Below are 22,859 nucleotides of genomic sequence, written 5' to 3' on the forward strand. Positions count from 1 at the left end.
GCGTTTATCTAGCCAGTGCACTGTCACTGGACATTTATGTTTCCATTCATCATAAACACTGAAGTGAATGTCATTGTAGAAAAATCTTGGTGCTTCTGTAAGCAGTGTATGTGTGTGTGTATATCTCTGTCTGTCTATCTATTTATCTCTATGTATCGAATTGCCTTGTCCTTGCTGGGAATGCAGGACTAAGGCCTTAGGACCTTCACTCAGATACCAGGGAATTGACCTTTTTCAGGTTTCTCAGGACACTTTCTACTAACTCTACCTAAGGGGTCATCATTTAGAAGAAAAAGAATGCCACTTCCTTTGAACCTCTTCTCTCGTATCCACTGGGTCTCGAAGTGTGGTTTGAGTCATCCTATATTTCCTCTTTATAGGAAACATATCTGTGTATTGCCATCTTTGGGGGAGAAAGACTTGAAACAGTGGCTTACTTTTTCACTCTTATATAGAGTACTGTGTCAATACCACCTTCTTTCCCCTTTTCCTCTTACCTGTCCACACCCTCCCAGACACCTCATAAACACACAGCCTATTTAATTGCTTCTTAGTATCTCTGTATTTAAATTTTTAATCCGACCTCCCATATCTTCTCTATAAATCCTTCATCATTTTTGTTTCCCTTCCAAATCCTTCCTATGTTTATCAAATCCTTCCTAACTTTTCAAGATCTAGAGGGCCTTGAGGCATCAGAATTAAATACAGAGAAATTTGAATTACCACCCCCCATCCCACCCTTGGTCCCTACATCCTATGTCTGGGAGTTGGTATATATTTGGGGGGAGACCTGGTAAAGGCATCTCATCTTCTCTGCACTTTTAGATTACACATTGATTCATTCACTCATTCAACAAATACTGATGGGCATCTCCTATAGGCTAAGCTCTGTGCCAGGTACCAAGGCTGCAACTGGGAATAAGAGGTACATGGTCCCTGACCGCAGGAAGCTTATGGCAACGGTGGCTCAAAGTTTGACATTTGATATGGAACAATTTTACTCGTGGACTTAAAACAGCAGGATACATTTGTGCTTTAAAGAAGTATAATTACTGTACTCGCTTCCCTTCATTGCTCTCCATCCCCATATGGATATGTACATTGAATTCATGTTTACTTTTCTTCCTGTTAGCACCTGTAGGTTTTTCATAGCAAAATGGGATTGGTGGATGTGGACATATTCCTAAAAGGCCATTGGAGGGAATGATCGAGGAAATACATTAGTCATGACTGCCCATCCTGGGGCCTCTCAACCTAGTTTGAGCTGTTTATGTTTATCAAATTCAAAGAGCAAGCTTTGATTGGCAGCTCATGAATCAGAGGTTATGTAGGAGGAAACTGCCTTTGGAATAAAATCTCAAAATGAAAGGATACAGGCACTGTAAGGTAGTTAAGCTTAGATTAAAAGAAAGCTTGGTTGGAGGCGGGTGTTATTCTAGGTAATTGGATGTTCAGATTAAATGAAGATTAACAAACAAGACCTTTTCATTTTAAAACATTGCTTTAAAATTCCCTACATGTATCGCTTAGTAAGTAAACAGAAGAAAACAAACAGTATTTGTAAGTATGATTTTTTTTCTATAATGGTGCCAAGCAGTGATTCTAAATATTACTATTTTCCCACCACAGGGATAGAAAGCATAGAGGTAAGGCTGATTATGAGCTCACCTAAAGATATCTCTGGAAGAGTCTTCGTTTAAAAAGATTCCTTGCCACAGGAACTCTTATTTTCCTCTGCTTTGTCCTAAAATAGGGAAATTCTAGTACAGTAATCATTTTTGACCAAGTGATTCCAGTGAATTGATTTACATTCATCCAGCTTTTGATCTCCACAGCGAGGCAGAAAGAGTAGGAGTGTTATCCCCATATTTTACCAAGAGATGCTGCCATTCTGTAAGTACACCTTAGCAAAGATGGAATCCAAAATGGATAATGATTGTCCACAGCAATGAGGGCAGCGTTTTAGCAGCAGGCACCAAATTAGACGTGAGCTTGCTGTGCTGGCAGGCAGGGCTGTTCTCTGGGGCTGCAGAAACACTGGTCACTGATCCGCAGGGATAGTGATCCTTTGCCCCCGGAAATGGTTTCCTCTCAGACAAGTCCTTTTAGACACTTCACTCTGCGGTAGACCTGGTGGCTCTGGAAAAGGATCAGGAGAGAATGGAGGAGAGGCAGGTTAGAGGCAGCTTCCTCTCCACCTGTGTGTCCTTCCCCACTGGACTGTCAACCCTGTGAGAGCAGGGACCATGTCTGGCATGTCACTGTTAAGTTCAGTACCAAGCTGAGTGCTTGGCACACGGCAGCAAATGTTTACAAAAAAGAGGGAGGCTCTGAGTAGGAAAAGATGGATGACAGATGCTCACATGGATGAAATGACCAACGGGCATCAGTGGAAAGATCCCATAGAAAGAAAGATCCCTGGTCTAGGAAATCTTAGTCCCAGTTCTGCCACTCTCTCTAGCACACAGATAATAGCACACTTTCTGCCTCGTGGTTATAATGAGGAGACAAACAAAATAGAAGTGTCAAGTGCTTTGAAAGGCACACTGCATTATGTTAACAAAAGCTATGTCAGCTAAGGTGTAATTCTGACAAGAGCATTTTCTTTTGGCTTTATCTAGTCTTCCCTTTCAAGCCCTGATATCTTTGACTCCCCAAGTCCTGAAGAAGATAAAGAAGAACACGTTTCACTTGCACACAGAGGAGCGGACGCGTCAAAGAAAACTTCAAAGACTGTTACCATATCCCAAGTGAGTGGCCAGGCGTGGCGAGGGTGTCCCGACAGCACGGGATCCCTGCCTTTACGTGTATGCTCTGATGATGAGTTATAAACCAAACAAGGATAAACAGATGTCTTAGTCATGTGGGGCTGCTAAAACAAAGCGCCATAGATTGGGTGACTTATAAACAATAGAAATTTATTTCTCACATTTCTGATGGCTGGACGCCCAAGATCAGGGTGCCAGCATGTTCAGGTTCTGACGAGGGATCTCTTCGGGGTTGTAGACTGCCAGCTTCTCATTGTGTCCTCACAGGGAGGAAATAGGGTGAGAGAGCTCTCTGGGGTCCCTTTTAGAAGGGCACTAACCCCGTTCATGAGAGCTCCACCCTCATGACCTAATCACCTTCCAAAGGTCCTATCTCCCAATACCATCACAGCGGGGGTTAGGATTTCACATATGAATTTTGGAAGGACACATTCAGTCCATTGCAACAGGCAACACAAGTTTTTGTCATTCTTTGGTGACAGTGATTACTTTGGTAATCAAAATCCCTAAGGAATGTGAGTCTCCAAAACTGGGCAGAATCCCATGTTTTCTCTTGTGGTTTCATCTCTTCTTCATACCGTCAACCACACACACACACACACACACACACACACATACAATGCGCTCACACACCACCACCACCACCACCATCACAAGAACCAAAACAACTTTAAAAACCTAGAGGTGGGGCTTCCCTGGTGGCGCAGTGGTTGAGAGTCCACCTGCCGATGCGGGGGATGCGGGTTCGTGCCCCGGTCCAGGAGGATCCCGCATGCCGCAGAGCAGCTGGGCCCGTGAGCCATGGCCGCTGAGCCTGCGCATCCGGAGCCTGTGCTCCGCAGCGGGAGAGGCCACAACAGTGAGAGGCCTGCGTACCCCAGAAAACAAAAACCTAGAGAGGCCTGCGTACCCCAGAAAACAAAAACCTAGAGGTGTCTAGAAAGACTACATTAAATATATTAAATGCTGTGCCCTCTGCCCACAGATTGTGACTTTTTTTTTTTTTATGCGGGCCTCTCACTGCCGTGGCCTCTCCCATCGCGGAGCACAGGCTCCGGACACGCAGGCTCAGCGGCCATGGCTCACGGGCCCAGCCGCTCCGCGGCATGTGGGATCTTCCCGGACCGGGGCACGAACCCGCGTCCCCTACATCGGCAGGAGGACTCTCAACCACTGCGCCACCAGGGAAGCCCCACAGATTGTGACTTTTATGTTCAAAACTGGTGGTGTCACAAATTATGGTTGGCAGTTCATAAATTTGAATAACTAATGGGATTTCTTAAAGAAAAGCTCCTTTGGATTCATTTATTAGGATAAATTTATAGTCATTTTAATGTTTAAAATGTTTAAAAACATCAATTTCATTGCACACCCAGGGGATGGTATAGCTCTTTTATTATTGACTTGTGAGGAACAAAGAACACATTGTTTAGCAACTGCATGTGGCTTTTGAAGGGTACCCTGTACAAGATCTGTTCATCCTATGATTGTGAAGTAAGATTATAAAATTCCATTTTCTCGTGCTACGAGAACCCAATCAATAGGAATTATTTTCTGTAAACATTAGCAGCTGCCTTCTGTCTAAAAGCAGAAAATGGAAGTCATTTTTAAAGCACTCGAAGCACGAATTAACACAAAGAAAGGTGATGTGGAATTTTCTTCTAATAGATTTAAGAATTTACATGTATAGCTTTTCTTAAAAATCTGATATAGTCAGCAAAAATATGATCCTATAAAACAGATCGATTGTAATTATTCACAAAACGGAAGCAGTCTTCCTTTATAAAAGGCTTCCATTTACAGAAATTGGATTTAGATCCGTTTTTTCCGGTGACCATAGGAATGCCTATAGATGCAGCCTCTCCGACGTCCCTAGGGTGTCTCTATAGTGACATCTACTGGTGGGCAGTGGCTCATCACGTTTCTGAGTTGCTCTGTTCTACCCCATTAGCCTGTTTCACTTGCCTGGAGTTGTCATGTCTTGTTGTTTACTGCTTCTAGAAATTCCACCTGAACTAATTTGATCAGGACATTTGGTGGCCTATGCTCTGTGAGGGCTTATAACAAGTGCTTGTTAGCTGAAATGGGACGGGAGAGCAAGTCACGTAGGAAATGCAAAGAGAAGCGTTGATTCAAAAAGTGCCTGGAAGTCAGTCAGTGTGAGGACACCCGTGGGCTGAGGGAGGTGTGTGAGAATGCAAGGTGGGAAATGGGGAAAAGTATGAACCCGGGAATAGAAAAGAAGCGGAGGAAATCAGGCCAGGAGAGCATGAATCTTCTTGAGGGTCCAGCTGATGGGGAGGGAATTGAGTCTCAGTTCTGCCGCTTATGAGCTGTGAGACGTGGGGGATTTCTCAGCCGCATCCCTAAGCCTCAGTTTCCTGCTCCTACAAGCCTGTGTGCCAACTAATCCTTATTTCAGTTGTCCAGCCAGCGTCCGGCATATAACCAACGCTCCGTAAATGTCAGTCCCTCGCCCCTCTGACTGTGACTCCTGCTAACAATAAGCACAGGATGGTGGATCGCTCTCCCTGGCAGCAGAAAGTGATTTTCCTCAATGATAAGTTGGCAGAGAAAAGGCGAGCAGGAAGGCTGGGAATGATGGCCCATCTGCTTCTGGCTGACTCTGCCCAGTTTCTCCCTGTAGCACAGCCTGAATCCAGACTCTGCCTCCTCACTGTGCCAACCCAGCCCCGTCTTGGCTCCCGCCCTGGGCGCCGGCAGCCTCAGCTCCCTCCCCTCCCCCGCTTCACCCCTCAATGTCCCGTCTGCTTACTACCTGCCCCCATCCACCACACGCCACCTGTGATCTCACCTTCCCTCGCCGCTGCCGCCTCTCCTAGGCCTGCTGTGTGCCCGTGTCCCCCCGCCCGTGATGACCGGCGTGTTCCCTGTACCCTCCAGGCCCCCTCGGGACGCTTCTCCATCAGGCCTCCCCTGCCTGCCTCCTCCATCTTCAGCCTTGGCTCTTACCCTCAAGATACATCCCAGCTCAGGGTCTCCCCCATCTCTGAAAGCAAGCAAAACCCTTCCTTGATCCTGTCTCCTCCTGAGGCTTCTTCACGAACACTGTCCCCCTTTCTCCCATCTTCTTGCCTCAGCTGAGTGTTTGGAAAGAGAGTTCTAAACTTGCAGGCCACGCCCCTCATGTCCCATGCAGGCACTCACCTGCCTGCTTGATCAGATTTCAGTCTCCCTTGGCTCCACCAAATGGGCTCCCCCCTAATTCTCCTCTCAGCATCCTCTGGTAACTCCTCCAGGGGACTTCCATGACCCAGGCCCTCTCCTGGTCTGGCTCCATCCCCTCTCTCAGCACTCTGTCCCAGTCCCCAAGGGCTCTCCCCTCTCCCTCCACCTCTTCAACTTGGGGCTTCCTCAGGTTCTGTCATTGCGCCTCTTCTCCTTCTTTGTCATCCACCCCCATGGCTTGTGCTTCCTCTGGTGATTTGTCTGGCCCAACTCACTTTTTCAGTCATTGGCTCTGCCCATTGGCCTTCCCCCTTGGCCATCCCTCAGGCTCCTAAAATTCCATGTGTCCAAAACTGAGATCATTGTTTGGGCCTTCGGTCTGTTCTTCCTCCCATGAAAGGGTCAACCTTAATGCCTCCTTCCTCCATCCCCATCCATGGCCCTTGATCCGTACTTCCTTCTCACCCACTACGGCCTGTCCAGGACCACATCCTCCTGGCCTTGGGGTGTCTGCTCTGGGAGGTCAGGGACTGCGTCTCTTGGTTGGATGAGCCTGCCATTGCTGCATCTCTCAAATCTGTCTTCTCTCTATCCTCTTGGCCGCTGCCTGAGTCAAACCCTCACCATTTTTAGCTTTAACTATATGAGAGTCTCCTAGCAATTGTCTAGACCTCCAGACCCACCAGCCCTTCAGCCCTTCTGCAGCCACAGTGATCTTGAACTCAGCAGGCAATCTTTTTAACCCTTTCTACAAGCCCCCTGTGTGCGCCCTACCTCTCTCTTGCCCCCCTGACATTCTGGCTTCCCGTGAATGCAGTTCACTCTCGGGTCTCCAGGCCTCTCCCAGCGCATTCCCTCCCCTACAACTTCCCCCCCGCCCCCTCCCCGCTTACTCTTTTCTGACCACCTCCTGGTCCTCCTCCAGGATGAGGCTGTCGGCTCCTTCCTGATGCCCTCCCTCTGGGATGCTTTGTCCCTTCTGTATGTTCTGTATTTATATTCTGTATATACTCCTGCGGTGCTGTGTGCTTCCCTCCCTGTATGCACGCTCCCCCCTCATCTACAGTGTGTTGGTTGGTCTGTCTGTCTGCACCTCACTGAGTTCTAAGCTCCTTGAGGGCCAAGAAAATGTTTTACTCATTTCAGGGTTTGCAGAGCCTAGCGGGTACATGGGCCTCTGGATGTGTACATTAAACCAGTCAGGAACTACCTGTTCAGAAAGGTGGTCAAATTTAAAATTCATAAGGGGATGCCTGCATCAAGTAGGCCCTTGGGGGCTTGTGGATGAAGGAATGAGTGAGTGGAGTATACGGAGGGCTGCGGAGACGGTGATGTAGATAGCGGGTTTGAGTAAACAGGACGGGGAGGTGCAGCACACGAATCCCTAGCTTGAATCCTATCTGTCCTCACTCATCACAGGTGTCCGACAACAAAGCCTCGCTGCCGCCGAAGCCGGGGACCATGGCTGCGGGCAGTGGCGGGCCGGCCCCTCTGTCCTCAGCAGCATCCTCTCCCCTGTCGTCCTCTTTGGGAACAGTTGGACACAGAGCCAACTCCCCGTCTCTGTTTGGCGCGGAAGGAAAACCAAAGATGGAGCCTCCGGCCAGCAGCCAGGCGGCCGTGGAGGAGCTGAGGACACAGGTCCGGGAGCTAAGGAACATCATCGAGACCATGAAGGACCAGCAGAAGTGAGTGTCTGCGGCCCCTTCTGTAACTGCCTCCAGGGCTTGCTTTCCACCGGGTCAGGGCCTGGTTCTGCCACCTTGGGGCCCAGCCTGTCCTCGAGGATGGGCCGCCTCCCTGAGGATGGTGGCAGCGGGGGTGGGAGTGGGGGTGTGAACCTGAAGAGCTTCATTTAGCTCACATGTAAACTGGGCCAGCTGCACACTGGCTGGTGCCGGGGCATAGGGGGAGGAGTCAGCTACAAGGGACATACTCAGCAGGCTGCGAAAAAGAAGATCTTCAAATCCCCTGAAGAAGACACAGTATGTGCATGCACCACTTCTTAATAATCGCAACAGCCAGCTTTTCTTCCAGCACCAGAAAACTTGCAATTCCTTCAGTTAGCTGCCCCATGAAGGAATTGGCTTGCATTTAGGGGTACAATGTATGCAAAAGATGCAGGGACTCTTTAAACCTGAGGCTTGACACTCATCAGGATGTTCTCACCAGGAGACTCGAGCGGCCTCCGTGCATTCCTGCACACACGCGCTCCGCATCTCTGATCCTCAGGGGGCGCTTAGATGGGGAGAGGGACCTGCAAGCCAAAATAAATATCACACGCCTATCACCCAGGATGCTGTGTGCAGTTAAAAAATAATCGTAAAAGGATTAGAAGTCAGGAGGCACTTATCTGAATAAACGGAGGCGCAGAGAGTTTAGGGATCCGTTGGCTCTTTTTGGAGGAAATGGGGGAGGCATCTCGAGGTGTTTCCTGAGTAGGGTTTCGAAAGGCGACCTAGCATTGCCAAGAGCAGAGCACCCCAGCAGAGGGCACAGCACGGGCAGGTTCACAGGCACATGGAGCAGCCCGGCAGGTCAGTGCATTCCTGGTGCCTGGCCGCCCGGATCGGGAGGTGCCCGGGGCAGTGGCGGGCAGTGGGGCCACAGACCCACAGTCACACCTTTGGGAGGACGCCTGCAGCTGGAGGGCCCTGAAGTGTTTTGTGTGCTTTGGGGAATAATTGGGTTAGACGAAGTTACTTTCTTCTCTGAAGGGCTGCTCAGAGCCTTCGCTGTGCATGGGAAGATGGAGGGTAACGTATGCAGTGTTTCCCAAACATACTTAATCACGAGTCCATTTTTTTTTCCCTAGAACATTCTAGGACAAGGCTTCCATGGAACTCACTTTGAGTACTGTGGCTCTATTCACTTCTGTTCCACTCAGGCTGGAGGTGTCATATGAATTGGGGGCCTCTTGGACTCACCCCTGCCTGGAAGAGGCTCATCAGATAAATATGCAGAGCCGCAGGGTGGGACTAGAGCGGCTCTTGAGGGGCCAGCCAGGCTGCCCCTAACTCCTCCAAGTCCCCAGCTCGTATCTGACCCGGCACAGTATAGCTTTGGGTACCCAAAGGCCCCATCCAAGTCCAGGCGACAGGTATCCCCTGCCTGGACGGTGACCCAACAGCACCAGTGCATCCCAGAGCAGTGGTTCTCAGCCTTCTGAACAAGACGGGTCAGACACTCCTGGATCCAGGGCTTCGTCCCTTGGGGCCCTCGCTCTGAAAAGTGCCCGGAACTTTTCTGAAATGGCCTGTGCCTGAGTCTTGAGTGCAGAATCGCCAGTGCCTTGGGGCCACTTCACCCCTTTGTTCCTCTCTCCACTGTGAACCCGGGCATGGATGGCTGCAGTTGTCCTTCCCCAGCCAACATCTTCTTGAATCAGACATCACAGTGGCCCCTATCCAAGGCCTGCCCTTCACAGCCTTCCTCAGCTTGGCCTTCATGCCCAGGAGCACTGGGTCCCCCCCAGTCTCCCACCTTAGCTCTTGAGGTCACTTTCCTTTCAGGCTTTGGCTCAAGTCTGTGCTGACTCCCCTCATCCCCAAACATGCAGTTCTCACCTCCCTGCTTCTGTCCTGGCTCTTCTCCACCAACTCCCCCATCTTCCTCCCTCCTCGTAGACGGACCCTTTTTTACTAGTTCAAGACTTAGTGACTTTCTTCACACCTCCCTCCCCAGCTAACTCCCCAACCTGGACTGCTGGAGCATAGCGTGTGCTTGAATAAATGCAGGAACGCAGCACAGGTGGTTAATGTCAGAGAACCCAACGTGTTGACAGCATTGCTGGGACACTGACCCAAGTGCAGGGACCATCATGGTGCTCATCTGAAGTGAGCAAATGCTACATATAATGTCTACCTTGTTTATTGTGCTGGTTCTGCGGTGTTTGTTTTTTGATTTTCCAGTCCAGTTTATAAAAACGTATGCGTAAAATGGAGTGTCTATTACCCTAAAATGGAGTACAGCTCTCTGACCAGAGTTAGGATGGTTGCAGTGTCCTAAGTGTAGAGCATGAGTTTGCAAGATGATTAGTTTTGTTCTACTTCATTGTTTACTGTTGGGAAGGGCACTGGACAGTGTGATCTAACTCGTGTCTGCTTTCTCTATGACATGATTACCATATCGTTAGTTCAGTTCTTTTACCTCCAAGTTTTCGGGTGTTACTATTTGCACGATTTTTTGAGAATGTCTGAAAACTTGCCACTAACCTTTCAGTAATGTAAAACTCCGTGAAAATAAAAGAAATATATATCGAGTGGTAAAAATGTCTGCAATGAATATTATTATGTAAGTCCATGTAAAGACCAGTGATTCTGTAATAAAGGACTAGTTAGAGGGAAGATGACCGAATATGAGCCTGGATACCTGGAGTGTCGTCATTGGGCAAGTCAGGCCACCTCTCTGGGCCTCAGTTTCCCCATCTTCTTTTAGGAGAAATTTGCACTAAGGGATTTCAAAGGTCATTTCAGACCTACTATTTGATGGCTATGTATTTGGGGAGCCCAGAAATAATGGCCTTTCCATCTGCAACAGGCTTTAAGCAATAGCCGTGCAAAGAAAATATAATGTAATGTTCTGTCCACACTTTCTTTGTAAAAGGATCAGATGGATTTTGTAATGATAAGAGACTTCATATCTCTTGTTGGGAAAGTCTGGGCTTTTGTTTAACTTTGTCCTTTGCTTTCCAGACGAGAGATTAAGCAGTTACTGTCAGAGTTGGATGAAGAGAAGAAAATCCGGCTTCGGTTGCAGGTGGGTCCCTTGGGGTCCTGTTGCCCCGTGAGAGGCTCAGTTGGGGGTGGGAGCAGAGTCCGGGCTTTATTTTGAAAATAAATGAGGGAGGAGATATGGGGATGTATGTATAAGTATAGCTGATTCACTTTGTTATAAAGCAGAAACTAACACACCATTGTAAAGCAATTATACTCCAATAAAGGTGTTAAAAAAAAGAAAAGAAATGATAGTTACTTCTCTACCAATTTCGATGCGCTTCCTGTGAGAATTTTCTTAGAACTATAGAGCCTCCCTTCACATCCTCTCCTGGGATCCAGGAAGTCTTGGGGAAGGGAGACATTAGCAAATATGCCCCAAGTTGGGTTTCTCATTTGGAATTTATCTGAAACATCTCCTCTGTGAAAAGTTCCCCTCAGTTTTCAGAGGCCTCATTGTCGTAACTGCCAGAGGGCATATGGCGCCAGGGGGACCCCACTGGCGCTTCTGTCATGCCGCCATTGGGACCCCAAGGACCACAGCCGGCCACACTTGGCACTTGCTCTTTATCTCTTTACTTCTCCCTGACAGCCGTGTCAGTCCTGCAGGGCATCAGAGCTCTGTCACCCTCTCTCTAGCCTCTCTCTGATCTAACTCAGCCTTTACCAAAGGGTAGAGAGTATATAGGAGTTGGAAATGGTAGGCTTTCAGCACTCAGCAGTTGGTGCCCTTGGTGGTGACTGGGATCCATGGTGCTTAAAGGATAGGTAATTGTTTGTCATCACTTTGCGGGTGCTGATAGACACCCCCTTGGGCCCAACCACATCTGCCTTCCAAACCTGCCAAGTGGTCCAGTGTGTCAGGACACCCTGCTCCACCCTCTGGCCAAGAAACTGGAATTACTGTTGTATCGTTGCTTTTGACAAATTTTGGATACTGGTAGCCTGAGAATTCAAACATCCACCCTTTCCTAGCACTTCAAGTTGGTGTGCTTATTCTTTAGGTTTATGTCAACTTCTGGCATCATGATCAACTCTTCATTCAGATGTCATTTCACCCATTTCCCCTTTCAAATTGTCAGGTTGATTATTTGCTTTCAATCAACCAGGTTGCTTATCTTTCAGCTTTTATCCAACCAGCCAATTCATTGTGATTTTGTTCGGCTCTTGTTTTTCCTTTATAGATGGAAGTTAATGACATAAAGAAAGCTCTTCAATCAAAATGAATACTTGATAAATGAAATGTCGCATTATTCATCCCAAGTCCAAGACTCAAATTTTCCGCCCCAGCCAAAATAACCTTGTGCCAAAAGATGAAAAATTGCCTCAACATGTCCCTGTTTGAAAGATTAGCACAAAAGTCTTGATAGCACAACACAAATTCCATCCAAGAGGAGACTCTTCCCCATGGTATAGTCCTGGGTCTGGCACTGGTTGTGACTTAAACAGAGAAAATTGTGCTAAAGGCTTTTTTACTATGAGATCTCACACGAAACGAAAACTCAGGCAGTTTAGTCCATAGTGGTACTATTTTGATGATATTTTCCATTAATAAAATGTAATTTTAGAGTCTTCGTTTACAAGCTTTATAATTTTATGATTTTTTTAATCGTGTTTTGCCACAGATTCCCCCAGTGTTTGTATTACACATAGTCCGGAGCGAGCATCCCATTGTTTTGCTTTAGGCGGAAAGCTGCCTCGCTCTGTGTCCCCCTCAAGGAGTCTATTACATATGCAATTTTAGGTCCAACCTGTCCCTTCTCCTGCCAGCAAACCCCACCACCCTAAGATAAATTTTAGCTTATATATGATGGTATATTTACAAAAAGAGAAAGAGAAAATCTGGTATTTGCAATGATCTGTGCCTTCTTTTTACCACCCTCTTGATTGGAGCTTTTGTGATGCAGCTACCATGATTTAAAAAACACACACACACATTTATTTTTTTTAGTCACTTATCAAAGTCTACTAGAGGCCACTGTTTTCAAAGCTTCTCTCGCCTAACCAAAGGTCCTAAGAGGAGACAGCTGTGAAGTTGGGCGTGCTCTTTGGTACCAGCTGTGACTTTTAAGTTCTCCTAGGTTTAGGTTGTTCATGAACTAGAAATGTCACCCCTGCTTGATTTTTCATCAGCCAAGTTAAACCCCTGCTTCCTGTCCTTTGCACCTTTTGAGTGAACGGAATATGCATTATTAAAGCAAAAATAAATAAAAGTAAAATGCAAATGAAAACAAAGGTTGGGGGGGAGTTGTATTATTTCCTGCACTAGGTTATCCGTGTGTGCTGGTGTTGAAACTGTACTCACATGATCTCATCTGCCTTGCTCTCTTGTAACCCCTTCCTCAGGTCCAAGAGAAAGGGGGGAGGCGCTTGTTGAAGCGTAGCCATTGGATCTCTCTTGCATTTATGGAATTGCTTTTTCCGACCCAAGGAAACTGGTGTTTGCTTGTCCGCTTTATCTTTGTAGCCAATGAAGAGTTCAGCTTTAGATTAATGTAACTGTTTTCTCATCCTTAGCAGAAAATAAGGGGAGCATACTGTATTGCAAGATACTTTGGGGATTGGGGGGTGGCGGGGTGGTCCCTTCATGGCCCCTGAAGGTGTTTTATGTGTTTCTAAAAAGCTGCTTTGTCCATTTCCTGAGTTTTAGAGCGAAACTACTAAATATGAGTAGATTTGTACAACCACAAAGAATGAGAATTGATAACACTGAAGGAATGATGCAAAAAAAAAATCACACGTTCTTGATCATCGAAAGTATTACAAATGAATGTCTCTGCCTCTCTCCCTTTCCTCGCCTTCCTCTCACCTACTTATTCAACCTTGTTGCCAGAGGCTGCTGTTTCCTCCAGAGTATTTACAGAGCCCCGGACATCCTGGTCTTCCAGGTGCGGTTCCAGGGTGATGGCACACTTAAGGGAAGGGAGTGTGTAAAGAAAGAAGCCTCATACCCTTCACTCTCGTATCTGGACATACTGCCTTTCCAGCAGCCTTGCCGTTAGTGTGCTTGGGGCCAGGAGCGCCAAGTTTCCAAGGGCAACATAAAACATTCCTATACCCCTTGACTGTTCTAGGCATTTCTATGTTGAACTTGAAGCCTTTAGAGATTTCCCACCACCGAATATATGAATGAGGATTGGATTCTTTGACATTTGGATTTCTCATTTACTCATCATGAAAATCCCTAATGGTATAGTTTTATATAATGTGTATACAGAGAAAGATTGTGAATAAATTAAATTGAGAGGTTGGAGTGCCCTCGTGGGGCACTGGCGACCTGAAAAATAGAGCCATTGGCTTTCTTTGTATCAGGAGAGGGAGAAGCGATTCTAGAAGGAGGAGTTGGCATATCCAGCTTCATTACTGCCCTATGGGCTAACCAGCAAGAGGGTTCTACAGTCATGGAACTGGATGAGCCACTGCCCGAACAGCCACCATCTTTACTCTTTACAAAATGGGCCTGTGAAGAATATTGAACAGCTTGGAAGTATCGCTTTTGAAAAAATTCTTTTGCATTCAGCATGGACTCGACCAGCATCTGTGGAGATTATTTTTTTGCTTCATTTTCTAAAGTTGTATTTAGAAAAGTCTTAAGTATTGTGCTTTGTAAAGAAGATGATTAAAATGAAGTTTTGTGGAAATATTTTTGTTCAAAGTTGTCATGGTCCAAGAGGAATGATATCTTGGAATTAAAGTCATTTTCCTCCATTTTCCACAATTCGGTTACTTTCAGAGAAATGTCTTAATGTCTTCAGAAGACATGGAATATAGTGCCCCCCTTCTCATCTTTCCCAAGTGAAGAGAAATAATCCAGTAAAATCTGTAGCTGTGCATTCCATTTTTAAGTTGTTCACTTTTACATTCATATTTAAGCAGAAAATTCTAGTTAGTTCTAAGTTCTTTTTTAGTGTAAAGATCATTAAATTATTATTCAAATAATTGTGTAAAGCCATTTTTATTCATCCACAGCCCTCTAGACAGCATACTCAAGCACATGATTCGTTTCTCCCATAAAGAGCCTGTATCTATCATCACGTGTGTGTCTTTGGTTACTAATAGCAGCCTTTTATTTCCTTTCGTAACCAGCTCCTTGATGGGAAAACCACAGGGTGTGTAATTTATTGCTTACAGTTGCCATGGTCTGTATAAAAATAATCCCCAGGTCCCACAAAGGTCTTTGTATTGTAACCTGAGGTCATCATGGTCTCTCTCTCTTTTTTTTTTTTTTTTTTGGTATTAGATTAGGTTTTAGTCCTCTAGTTATTTTAGCACAAATTAATGTCAAGATGTTTTAGCACCAAGAGGGTTTGGTAAAAAGCTTTTCTCTCTGGTTTTGTAGAAATGCAAACTGTAACAAAGCAGCACGTGTGTGGGTGATAGGTGCTCAGCATGGCTGATTGCAGTGTCCAACAGAGGGAAGGCTTGGCGCTTTTGACCCAAGCCAGGGGAAGAAGATGCCGTTCCCAAAACTGGCTCTAATGAGGAAACACAATGACCTAGGCAGAGAAAACTCTTTCCCGGCCAGAAATAAATGTTTGTCACTGGTGTAAGGACAGAGAGGGGTCATGTCTCTTAAGGCGATGAACCTTTGCTGTCATTCCTAGTTCTGTCCCTAGGGTTTCCCAACACATGGAGCAGACGCCAAGGAGAATCCACGAAGCAGATGCAGATTCCTAAGAGGTAGTTTTATTTCATGCCTTTTTAAGTGACCCCAAATTGGAGTGGCTGTGAGGGCAGCCTCTTTCCATAAATGAAAGTGTGTGCTAATTGTATTTGTGAATCCAGGTTTCACAGTAAAATGGGCTATTCTTTTTTTCTTGTTGGAGCAATAGGTGATAAAAGTATTTGAACCAAACAATAGAACAAGGTAACCTAGTAGGTTGAAGCTGGAATTTCCTAAGGAAAAAATAGAGGGGAAAAAAAACTGACTAAAAAAACAATTGAGTTCCTGGAGAACCAGCTTCATGGGGCAGTTCTCTTTAAATGGCAACACGTTTAATTAAGTTATACAGATAAACAATGTCATTTAAGTCGTGAATGCTTCCCTTCTCTCTCACCCCTATGGAATATGACTAGTTCTCCAAGAAACCAAGATTTGTTGGCAAACTTTGAGCGCTTTGATGAGAAAGTGCCCTGGAAATGCAAAACTTGATTATTTGTTAATTTTTTTAAAAAAGTTTTAAAGGGTTTTCAAACCAATTTTTAAAGCTAAAAAGAAAAACCACAAAGAAGTCAATAGCATTTCCAAGGTTATTCCCCAGGAGAAAAACAGAGATGTCTTAGGAGAAAGGGAGAGGATTGTCTTCAAGCTTCATGAGGGTTTCTTAGTTTGGGGCCTAATCTGAGAGGACCAGGAACTTGCCTGGGGCTGAAGCTCTGCTGTTGAATGCTGACAGGAGGTAGATAAACTGGGACCCTTGTATGAAATACCCACCTGCCCCCCTGCCTTGGCCCCAGGAGGCTCTCGTGAAACGTTCTTATTTGTTCTCAATCAGGGCAGTCTCCTTGGAGGAAGTGAATCTGGAATGAAGAGAGAGAAGTCTCAGAGGGAACTTCAGGCCTGGAAGGATAAATGTCCCAGTTTTAAAGGGACACATCTAGTGCTGAGAATCTGGCAGGGGGAGATGAGGAAGACAAAACGGGGAGGCCAAGCGGAGCATGAGAACCTTCAAGGTAATGGAGGACAACACATGCTAAGGAGGGGCCTGTTGACAAGAATCCTACCAACGAATCCTCTAAGGTTTAAAGGACCAGAGGGATGACTGTAGGTTCAAATGTGGAAACCAGTCAGTCACCTTGAGTATTTTTAACTTACTTACTTTTTTTATGATTATGAAGCTATTATTATACCCAAAGTAGAAAATAAAAATGATAAAGAGAAAGGCAGATTAATATTTCCACATCTCCACCACAGGAACCTGGTAGGATTGTACCCTCTGGCCTTCTTGTGGTTGGGCAGGGGCAGTTCCTGGCCAATATGTCTGCATGGTCTGGGCAGTGAGATTATTAGAGAATAAAAAGAGATGTGAAATGCTTTGAATTTAAAAAAATAGAAAGGCAGGAATTGTCCGAATGTCATTCAGATGCAGCCTTTAATAATTCTGGAGTCTTGTAATGGAGGTCATTCTGTGTCTATAGTTTTATAGTCTGGTTTTTATACTTAGTATTATCATTTCTTTGTCATTGCTTTTTTTTTCAAAAACATGATTTGTAATGGCTGCATAATACTCTGTCTCTAGATATGCCAGAGCATTTAACCAGTCTTTTCTGGAACATGTATTGAGTGCTTACGATATGCCAGACCGCGTGATGGGTGCTGAATGCAGCGTAGACCCTGTCCTCAGTGAGCTCAAATGGGAGAAAATAGACAGGTAAGCAGGCAAGTCTTCCACAGGAAGAGAGCATGACCACAGAGGGAAGTCCAGGGGCTTTGGAACTGCAGAGCAGGAGTGCCCAAGTGAGCCTTGAGTGTGGGGAGGTCAGTGAAAGAAGGGTATTTTGGGTTAATTCCATTTTTTTTTAATGTTATAAAGCTATGACGAACATCTTTCGGCATAAATCTATGTCCACATTTCCAATTTATCCTAAGACAATTTCTAAAAGTGGAGTGTGAGTTACCTGAGATTTTTAGCAAGAATACTTTTTGCCTGATGATAAACATAATTGAATTAACGTTAGTATACAAAAGTGACTAACCACCCATCCGCCACTAAAGTTGTAGTCGCCTAAACCTCCATGGGTATCAAGTCTAGGTCTCTTCCTTCTGGCTAGTCACTGCTCAAATGTCACCTCATCACAGAGGCAATCCCTAACCCGCTAAATACAAGAGCAACTTTAGCCTCTTTCTTCCCTCAGACTGTCCCATAGGAGACTCTGTTTCTTTCTGTTTCATTCACACACACACACACACACACACACACACACACACACACACACACACACACCACCTACTTGTCTGTTTTCTGTCTCCTCTCCCTAGAATGAAGCCGCCATGAGATAGTGGCTTTATTTTCTTCACTGCTATGTCCCCAGCACCTAAAACATTGCCAGGTGCATACTAAGCACTTGATACACGTTTGTTGACTGAATAGATGAATTGGTAGTTGTGACTGATGCCAAATGGAATTTATTCTATATATTTGAGCAGTGTAGTTTTACCTTTACTAAAACTAAGCGCAAAACTGTAGCATTCGGGGGGATTCATGACATAAGAAAACAGTTATGAAGAAAGCCCTGAGGCGCTTAACTTGTACCTGAGTCTTAGCCAACACCTGGACCCAAAGGAGTGTGCTTACATCACCATGGATCTTAGAACAAATTCACACGGTCTGTACACCATTAGCTCTAAGCCTTTCGACTATTAGAAAACCGTGGCTACCTCTGATTTAAGACATAAAACATTATTTTTTACTTAGCTTCACTCTGGAGAAAGAATGAATTCAAGGGTGAGCATTTTCCTGATCCTTTACTCCTGACACTTCTCTGAAGTCAGCTGAGAACCTAATCGCTGCCCCCTCAGAGATGACCATTTGCCCTCAAAGTGATGAATGAGTAGGACATGTAGATGAGCCCTGAGCCTCTGAGACATGCCATAGGGTTCTTGGGGCGTGATCCCCAAAAGAGCAGTAGTAGCATCACCAACCAGGAAGTGGTAGAAATGGAAATTCTTGGGCCCTGACCTAGACCTTCTGATTTTGAAACTCTGGAGAAGGACCCAGCAATCTGTTTTAAGAAGTCCTCCTGATGATTCTTATGCATGCTCAAGCTTGAGGACCACTGTCATGGGGGGATCATCTCACTCTCAATGAATTGTGTGTACAATAACCCATAGCAATCTTTTCCAGAAATCTCTAGTTAGACTTTGGCTGCAGCAAAACAAGGTGCACTATCCAGAAACTATGCCATGGTCTGTTAGGTTAAACCATATGGAATTGACATTTGTAGGTCAAATATGGTTGAATAGGGCTTCCAGTTTCAGCTCAGAGACACAGAGAGCTGCAGGATGTCCTTCCCATGCTTACAACAAGAAAAAAGCTGGACGGACTGGAAAGTAAAAGAGAACTGAGTTTTCAGAGCAAACAGCCATTTCCAACTCTGGAGAGAGGCACTTTTTTTGAGACCCGGGACCTGAGCATTTGCTTACCAGGGACAGAAGCCATCAGATACTATAGAAATGGAAAAGAATATAAACCTAGAAGAATTAGCAAATTGCTTGAGGCTTAGTGTGGACTAGCTTGAGCGTATGATGCTCTTGGGGAGAGGGGGTAAACCTTTTTGCAGACATTTCCTCTAAGAACCCCTCCTGGCTCTTACAGGGAGGATCAGAGGAAATTCATGGTGCAGGCTGGAAGTGCTGGCTCAGGAATCACTGAGAATTCCAGTCAGATCCTTATCCCTTAAGGAGAAAAAGGCTTTATTCTACAGGGGGCGGACATGGTCTACGGACACCGGTGAAATGCCGTTGCAGCTGGAGGAATCAATTCCGCTCAGCCTCAATTCCCATCTCACCTAAAAAGATTTAATCTTCAGGGAAAAGGGCCTCAAGGCCGTTGGTTGAGAATGCGGTTGGTACCCACTGCATCTGGGGAAGGAGAAGGAAAGCTTTATCCCTGGCGGAGGGACAGAGCACTTTTGATGAAACTGAGGCTTAGCATATTAGAGACACCTCTCCACCATGCCCCACTAGCACACTAACAAATCTCCAGTAATAACAACACTGGGTTACAGCAGAGAGAGCTGCAAGAGATAGACTGTCTTGGGAACAGCACAAAGGGAAGCCCCCAAACCAAGAAGGGGGACCAAAAAAGATCACTAGAGGAATTCTGTGTCTCTGATGTCCATAGAGACAACAAACCTCAACACTACCACAGTATCTACTGCCTTACACAAAATGTCTGGCTTTCAACAAAAAATTACAAGGCATCCCAAAAGGCAAGAAAATTCAGTCTGAAGAGACAAAGCAATCATCGGAACCAGACACAGATATGACACAGCTATTGGAAGTATCAGAGAATGAATTTAGAATAATTATGATCACTATGTTAAAGGCTCTAATGAAAAAAGTAGACAACATGCAAGGTCAGATAGTTAACTTCAGCAGAGACAGAAACTATAAGAAAGATTCAAATGGCTGGAAGTTAGAAACACAATAACAAATGAAGAATGTCTTTGGTTGATCAGCAGACTTAAATATTTATATTTACTTAAATAAATAGCAGGACTGACAGAGATAAAAAGAGAAGGCACAAATCACCAAATCAAGAAAGCAACAGGGAACATCACTACAGTTCTGGCAGCCATTCAAAGGATAATAAGGGAATACTATGAACAAGTTTATGATCATACATTCAACATATTAGAAGAAATGGACCAATTTCTCAAAAACCACAAACTATCAAAACTCAACCAAAATAAAATAGACAATCGTAACAATCCTATAACCATTGGAAAAAATGAACTTGTAATTCTGAAGCTCTGAAAAAGAAATCTCCAGTTCAAAATTGTTTCACTGCAGAATTCTATCAAATATTTAAAGAATTTTTTTTCCTCTGTGGATCTTTTTTTTTAGCATCTCTATTGGAGTATAGTTGATTTACAATGGTGTATTAGTTTCTGCTTTATAACAAAGTGAATCAGCTATACATACACACATATCCCCATATCTCCTCCCTCTTGTGTCTCCCTCCCAACCTCCCTATCCCACCCCTCTAGGTGGTCACAAAGCACCAAGCTGATCTCCCTGTGTTATGCGGCTGCTTCCCACTATCTATTTTACATTTGAGAGTGTATATATGTCCATGCCACTCTCCTACTTTGCCTCAGCTTACCTTCCCCCTCCCCATGTCCTCAAGTCCATTCTCTATGTCTGCATCTTTATTCCTGTCCTGCCCCTAGGTTCTTCAGAACCATTTTTTTTTTTAGATTCCATATATATGTGTTAGCATACGGTATTTGTTTTTCTCTTTCTGACTAACTTCACTCTGTATGACAGACTCTAGGTTCATCCACTTCACTACAAATAACTCAGTTTCGTTTCTTTTTCTGGCTGAGTAATATTCCATTTTATATATGTGCCACATCTTCTTTATCCATTCACCTGTCGATGGACACTTAGGTTGCTTCCATGTCCTGGCTCTTGTAAATAGTGCTGCAGTGAACATTGTGGTACTTGACTCTTTTTGAATTATGGTTTTCTCGGGGTATATGCCCAGGAGTGGGATTGCTGGGTCGTATGGTAGTTCTATTTGTAGATTTTTAAGGAACCTCCATACTGGTCTCCATAATGGCTGTATCAATTTACTTCCCACCAACAGTGCAAGAGGGTTCCCTTTTCTCCACACCCTCTCCAGCATTTGTTGTTTGTAGATTTTCTGATGATGCCCAGTCTAACTGGTGTGAGGTGATACATCATTGTAGTTTTGATTTGCATTTCTCTAATGATTAGTGATGTTGAGCAGCTTTTCATGTGCTTCTTGGCCATCTGTATGTCTTTTTTGGAGAAATGTCTACTTAGGTCTTCTGCCCATTTTTGGATTAGGTTGTTTGTTTGTTTGTTTGTTTGCGGTACGCGGGCCTCTCACTGTTGTGGCCCCTCCCGTTGCGGAGCACAGGCTCCGGACGCACAGGCTCAGCGGCCACGGTTCACGGGCCCAGCCCCTCTGCGGCATGTGGGATCTTCCCGGACCAGGGCACGAACCCGTGTCCCCTGCATCGGCAGGCGGACTCTCAACCACTGTGCCACCAGGGAAGCCCTGTTTTTTTGATATTGAGCTGCATGAGCTGCTTGTATATTTTGTAGGTTAATCCTTTGTCAGTTGATTCGTTTGCAACTATTTTCTCCCATTCTGAGGGTTCTCTTTTTGTCTTGTTTATGGTTTCCTTTGCTGTGCAAAAGCTTTTAAGTTTCATTAGGTCCCATTTGTTTATTTTTGTTTTTATTTCCATTTCTCTAGGAGGTGGGTTAAAAAGGATCTTGCTGTGATGTATGTCATAGAGTGTTCTGCCTATGTTTTCGTCTAAGAGTTTTATAGTGTCTGGCCTTACATTTAGGTCTCTAGTCCATTTTGAGTTTATTTTTGTGGATGGTGTTAGGAAGTGTTCTAATTTCATTCTTTTACATGTCACTGTCCAGTTTTCCCAGCACCACTTATTGAAGAGGCTGTCTTTTCTCCATTGTATATTCTTGCCTCCTTTATAAAAGATAAGGTGACCATATGTGTGTGGGTTTATCTCTGGGCTTTCTAATCTGTTCCATTGATCTATATTTCTGTCTTTGTGCCAGTACCATACTGTCTTGATTACTGTAGCTCTGTAGTATAGTCTGGAGTCAGGGAGCCAGGTTGCTCCAGCTCCATTTTTCTTTCTCAGCACTGCTTTGGCTATTCGGGTTCTTTTGTGTTTCCATACAAATTGTGAAATTTTTTGTTCTAGTTCTGTGAAAAAATGCTAGTAGTAGTTTGATAGGGATTGCATTGAATCTGTAGATTGCTTTGGGTAGTAGAGTCATTTTCACAATGTGGATTCTTCCAGTCCAAGAACATGGTGTATCTCTCCATCTGTTTGTATCATCTTTAATTTCTTTCATCAGTGTCTTATAGTTTGCTGCATACAGGTCTTTTGTCTCCTTAGGTAGGTTTATTCCTAGATATTTTATTCTTTTTGTTGCAATGGTAAATGGGAGTGTTTCCTTAATTTCTCTTTCAGATTTTTCATCATTGGTGTATAGGAATGCAAGAGATTTCTGTGCATTAATTTTGTATCCTGCAACTTTAACAAATTCATTGATTAGCTCTAGTAGTTTTCTGGTGGCATCTTTAGGATTCTCTAGGTATAGTATCATGTCATCGGCAAACAGTGACAGTTTTAATTCTTTTCCAATTTGGATACCTTTTATTTAGTCTTCTTCTCTGATTGCTGTGCCCAAAACTTCCAAAACTATGTTGAATAATAGTGGTGAGAGTGGGCAACCTTTTCTTGTTCCAGATCTTAGTGGAAATGGTTTCAGTTTTTCACCATTGAGAATGATGTTGGCTGTGGATTTGTCACATATGGCCTTTATTATGTTGAAGAAAGTTCTCTCTATGCCTACTTTCTGGAGGGTGTTTGTCATAAATGGGTGTTGAATTTTGTCAAAAGCTTTTTCTGCATCTATTCAGATGATCATATGGATTTTCTCCCTTAATTTGTT

At 44.7% G+C, this 22,859-nt stretch overlaps 1 protein-coding gene across 17 annotated transcripts in view; it reads left to right on the forward strand.

Moving 5' to 3' along the window:
- The window catches only part of SH3KBP1 (SH3 domain containing kinase binding protein 1), a 341,435-nt gene extending 328,528 nt beyond the window's left edge, over positions 1-12,907 (forward strand). For 13 of the 17 annotated variants that reach the window (XM_059050822.2, XM_067023819.1, XM_059050824.2 and 10 more), the window contains 4 exons: positions 2,622-2,750; positions 7,377-7,645; positions 10,652-10,715; positions 11,857-12,907. In XM_059050822.2, coding sequence (XP_058906805.1) covers positions 2,622-2,750; positions 7,377-7,645; positions 10,652-10,715; positions 11,857-11,898 — 504 coding nt within the window. In that variant the 3' untranslated portion in view covers positions 11,899-12,907. The remainder of the gene's footprint in view (positions 1-2,621; positions 2,751-7,376; positions 7,646-10,651; positions 10,716-11,856) is intronic. The other 4 variants (XM_059050826.2, XM_067023820.1, XM_059050823.2 and 1 more) reach the window with 1 other exon arrangement.
- Positions 12,908-22,859: the final 9,952 nt, after the last annotated feature.

This window comes from Kogia breviceps, chromosome X (genome assembly GCF_026419965.1).
Source record: "Kogia breviceps isolate mKogBre1 chromosome X, mKogBre1 haplotype 1, whole genome shotgun sequence".
Classification (NCBI taxonomy): Eukaryota; Metazoa; Chordata; class Mammalia; order Artiodactyla; family Physeteridae; genus Kogia; species Kogia breviceps.